Raw genomic sequence first — 4,769 nt, 5'->3', positions numbered from 1 at the left:
ATTTTTCTCTTTTTAAAGGTCGAGAGTTTCTCAATTTCTGGGCTAGCAATACTGGTTGCAAGCATCCTCAAATTTTATAATATTATTATTAGAAAATGTAAGTAATAATATATGGTTGAACACTAGCATTCAGCTTTGGCATCACAGGAATAAATTACTTTTTAAAACATTAAAACGGTTATTTTAAATTGTAACAGTTTTCCGGTGTATTATTGTTTTTATTTTTGCTCTAATAAATGCAGCCTTGGTGAGCTTAAGAGTCTTCTTTCAAAAAACAGCCCCACACTTTTTTGAACAGTATTGTACCTCAGGAGTGAACACAGCAGGTGTGGCTTAATATTTGACATGTTTAATCCTCCCATTGAACCAATCAGAAACTGCCATTTTCATATGAAAAGCCTCTTCATATAAACTATTCAAATCTTTCACCAGCTATTTTGAAGAAAAAAAAATGTTATACAGATTTTGCGATAAGTTGCACAGATCTGCTGTTCTGTACATTATGGGGCCATTGAGAAAAATTTTAAACTTCTGTAATATAAAACTCCTTTAAAGTATCAGTATTAAGGATGTAATCTATTAAATGTTTCATCTCCACAATAATACAGGCATTGATCAGACATTATTACATTTCCAGCCTAGACAATGACATAAAAAATGCAAATTAGCGCAAAAAAAAAAAAAGGTTGTCTATTCAAGACTGACAGACATGAGGTGCAGAAACAACAGTGCCTTTCATTAACAGCAGAGAGAAGACCCTGCCATGCATCAACATGCCTGAGGTCCTCAAAACAAACTTGCAAACATTTCACTCTGGGGGAGAAAGTGGTGGTTTTTAAAGTAACTAAATTTGGTTTTAATATATAGTTAAAATGTCCACCAACAATTCCTAACCACTCACACAGGGGAATCACTGAATTAAGAGATTGTTGATCGAGGCACCCACAATTCATGTCACATTGCTTGCTGGTGAAGTTATGGAGCTTTGATGAATGGCAAGGAATGTTGTGTGGTGACAAGTTTTGGCTACAGTGTTCATTGTGAAATATTGTATGTTTCATTGTTTGTTTCTTGTGTATTAAAAGTATTTAAAGGTAAAAAAAAAGGTCGCCTACCAGACCCACTGAGCTCACATTGATTCTAAGCTCTCAATTGTTGCTAATTTGATTCTCAAGACCCGCCACATGAAATTGCATCATGTTATCTTAATGTTCATGGTCACATGTCCTTGGCTCAAAGCATTATGTTAAAAAAAAAGAAAAAACCAAGTCATTTATCATTCAGACTTACTTATTGAAAATTTAGTCATGATGTTTGCAGACATCCACTATTCCACTCAAATTAAAAGGGCTAACAATCATTTTCTAACAACAGTAAATGTTTAGAGTAGCATACTAAATCATAAGAAAATCTGCATAACATGCGACTGAAGGGTCCTGAAAGGATTTTGAAACAAAGCACATTGGAATCAATCTTTCTTGCAGAAATGTATGTATTTTGTAAACAAACCAATTGCTCTGGATGGTAGTGTTGCATAATCCTTTACCTTCCCACACAAAAACCATCGACATTTAGGTCTTGTGATTGTATGTTTTGAACACTCCCATCTTGCCATTCCAGTTTTACAGTGCTAAACATTGTTTGAGCCATTCACCAGAACAAAGGATGAGACACGGACTTTTACAACAGATTTTTTTCCCTTTGCGTAATGCATTAGAAAAATGACTTACACATGAGCATGACTGGAAAACATTAATCTGTAGTTTCAGTAGAAAAAAATTATTAATGCTGTTAATCCACTCAACATGGACTAAATGGTGTCAGCCTGTTTGGTAAATACTAGCCTGAATTCCACAGCTTGTTAAGAACACAGTTGCTCCAAAGATGATGGCGTTAATGGTCCTAATGACGTTAAGGAATCACTTGACCGCCAGTTTAACAGCAAAATGCAATCAAGTGTGGATTGGACTAGGAATATTTTATAGTAAGAAAGTCTAACGTAATGTTTATTATCAGTTATCTGCTCTGAAGTGAGCAGTGACACATTTAGTCTTACAATAGAGCTACGACTTGCCCTAAAAGACCTCATCACAGATTTTCAGACATCAGTTTTGTATGATCAGGCAAATGTGTTGTACAAAAAGAAAAACTATAGGTAAAGCTAAAGCCACAGACGTTTCACAGTGTAATAAAACTCAGCTCTTAAACCTGCATATCCCGTGGAAACCTATAAATGTGGAACACAGCCACTTTTGTAGGCTTAACTTCCTGCATTCCTTTCCCCCTGACCTCTAGAGAAAATTAAAGTTTCCACCAAAACACACATCTTCACTTCAACAGGCATGAAACTGCACGAATCACACTTGAGGGGGAAAATGTAAATGGACTGTGTAGATGTAGTTTTCAGCACGGCGATTGTAAACTTGGGTGCTGTAGGGCCACTATTGCAAAACTCACTGGTTGTTTAAAACATTACATGCTGCAATTCTTAAACTAAAAATCCACAAACATGCTCTACTGCACGTCAAGGAAAATTAAAAACAGATTATCATTACCTGGGCCAGACATGTTGAAGACAGATCTGAGATTTTCAGAGCCAGCGTCGGTTTACCAGCACCTCGATCACTATGCGGGGGAGAAAAGGTAGGGAAGTTGTGTTTGCGCTGGAAACGAGCAGAACAGGTCCAAAAAGAACTGAACTTCAAATGAAAAGATCAATGTTTAAATCTTCTAGTAGCATTTTAAAGGGAATATAAAAGAAATACGCAAATATTTAAGGAAATCCGTCTAGTTCTCGTTTAGAGAACTGTATCGTGCTCAGCTTTTTTAGACGAGAAACATACTGAAGCAATAACACAATGACTTCATTTCAAATGGGTGTGGCTACATTAGATTGCGTTTCTCGTATGTGGTCAAGTACTATTTCTTCACAAAGACAACAGCAAATACGCCGAAGGATTCGCGAAGAAAATTGAAATAGCCTTCTTGGCTTATAATAAGCATGCTGATAATATGGCTATGATTTATCTACATGCTTAATGAACAAAGATTCTGTTTTAATTACGATGGTCACTTTATCCGCAGTTCATCTATTATAATAGCAATCTAGCATACACAATTCCTGCAAAACGGTATTAAAACATACTCCATATAGCCGAGACTTCGAAAAAGGGGGGAAAAAACAATCCACCATGAATACTCACTTACATCTCAGCTCTTGAGAGGCAGATTTGATACTCTTCAAACAAGCCTTAGGAAACAAATTCTCCACAGAGCAGTTCTTGTTGCAGTGATTATTCGGATGTACGGAAAGGGGAAAGTTTTCAATAATTTCCTTCACTTTCCCTTTACACTTTTGCTAAAAAAGACACGAAAGCGTTTAAACACTATGCCCAAACATGAAGCCTCGCTTTCTCTATGAATCTCCTCCCCTTTTATATGACGCATGTAGATTAGAAACCTGAGAAAGCCACAAGACTTCTAAGCAACAAAGTTAAAAGAAAATGAGGATGTTATTGTGCATTTTGCGCAGCGTCGGCGCCACGGGGGGGCCACCTCGGTCACTGTGCCCCCTCACCTCTGTTGCCGTCTCCGTAGTGGGCGCCCTGATTTTAGTCGGTGAGGCAAGGTACTGCCCTGGGAAGGTTTCCCAGGCTGTTAAATACACAGATTAAAAGCGAAATGTTTTCATTTCGGTTCGTTCTTATACAAAAAAAAACTTTTTTTTTCGTTCAGGTTATGCAGAGCGAAATAAGAACGGTGCTGCATTTAGAAAGAATTCTTATTAAATTTGCTATTATTCTTGTATTTTCAAACTGGTAACACTTTGCAGTTTCGAACTATGCCTTTACTGTATGACCAAAAATGACGGAGTAGTCTATTTGATGTTTCAGCTGTTTGATCGCGCCGGCGCCTCACGCGCACGCTAAGCTACTGCATTCATTGGAAACAGCGCATCCGTTCACCGTGCCGTTCGGCGTGAGACCCGCTCCACAGTGGCATATTTTTGCTCATTATGATATTTTTCCGTCGATACTGGAACGCGCGTGAACTACAAAGCCTATTTGACCTAATAAGGCTAATAGTTTAGCTTCAGCTACATCGCGAATATGGACACATTTGGATTTGTGCCTGAGAGAGGTAAGCCCAACTTTACCTTACGTTTCTTTATAAAGTAATTTGTTTTGGCATGCTTATTGCTAAGCATATATTATTATATACTGCAATTATATTTATCCATTAGAATTATATATTTTTAAATTCTTATTCTGTTCTGATACGGTTAAATTTAAAGGATTTGTTGTAAAGTGAGTGGTTTACATTCACTTCTGGCTTTTTTGTCTTGATTGCAAATGTTTTTTTTAATTTTTTTTTTATGTACGATGGATAATTAAAACAAAAATTAGGCATGTGTATTTATAACATCAATTACTAGGCCTACATTCTTTTTTCCAGAAATGGAAGGAACTCAAAATGTTGTGTGTTTGTAATTTTAATATTTTGATCTATTGGCCTATACAGCAAAACTACAGAGCTTCCAGTAGGTTATTTTATGGAGCTGTAAACACGGGAATCTCCGACCGCATGCAATCTTTGACGAACACCCAATTCATATATCAAACTAGGCTATATGTTATTAAATTGTACATAGGCTATATATCAGATTATTTTATTTACAAGTTTCATGTTTGTGTTTATCCCGTTTTTTTAAATTACTTTCAGAAACTTTTTTTTTCAAAGCAGCACCCCCCCAATAAAATTGATCTCAA

General features: G+C 36.5%; 1 protein-coding gene across 5 annotated transcripts in view; it reads right to left on the bottom strand.

Annotated features, from left to right (window-relative positions):
* The window catches only part of LOC107593564 (phospholipid scramblase 2-like), an 8,901-nt gene extending 5,430 nt beyond the window's left edge, over positions 1-3,471 (bottom strand). For 3 of the 5 annotated variants that reach the window (XM_016283334.1, XM_016283351.1, XM_016283343.1), the window contains exons 1-2: positions 3,208-3,465; positions 2,556-2,663 (exon numbers count right to left, since the gene is read on the bottom strand). In XM_016283334.1, coding sequence (XP_016138820.1) covers positions 2,556-2,568 — 13 coding nt within the window. In that variant the 5' untranslated portion in view covers positions 2,569-2,663; positions 3,208-3,465. Of the gene's footprint in view, positions 1-2,555; positions 2,847-3,207 lie in introns of those variants that run through there. The other 2 variants (XM_016283366.1, XM_016283358.1) reach the window with 2 other exon arrangements.
* Positions 3,472-4,769: the final 1,298 nt, after the last annotated feature.

The sequence above is a fragment of the Sinocyclocheilus grahami genome, unplaced genomic scaffold (genome assembly GCF_001515645.1).
Source record: "Sinocyclocheilus grahami isolate Dianchi unplaced genomic scaffold, SAMN03320097.WGS_v1.1 scaffold10.1, whole genome shotgun sequence".
NCBI classification, from domain to species: Eukaryota; Metazoa; Chordata; class Actinopteri; order Cypriniformes; family Cyprinidae; genus Sinocyclocheilus; species Sinocyclocheilus grahami.
Note: the sequence above shows the minus strand (reverse complement) of the source record. Positions and strands in the feature narration are given on the sequence as shown.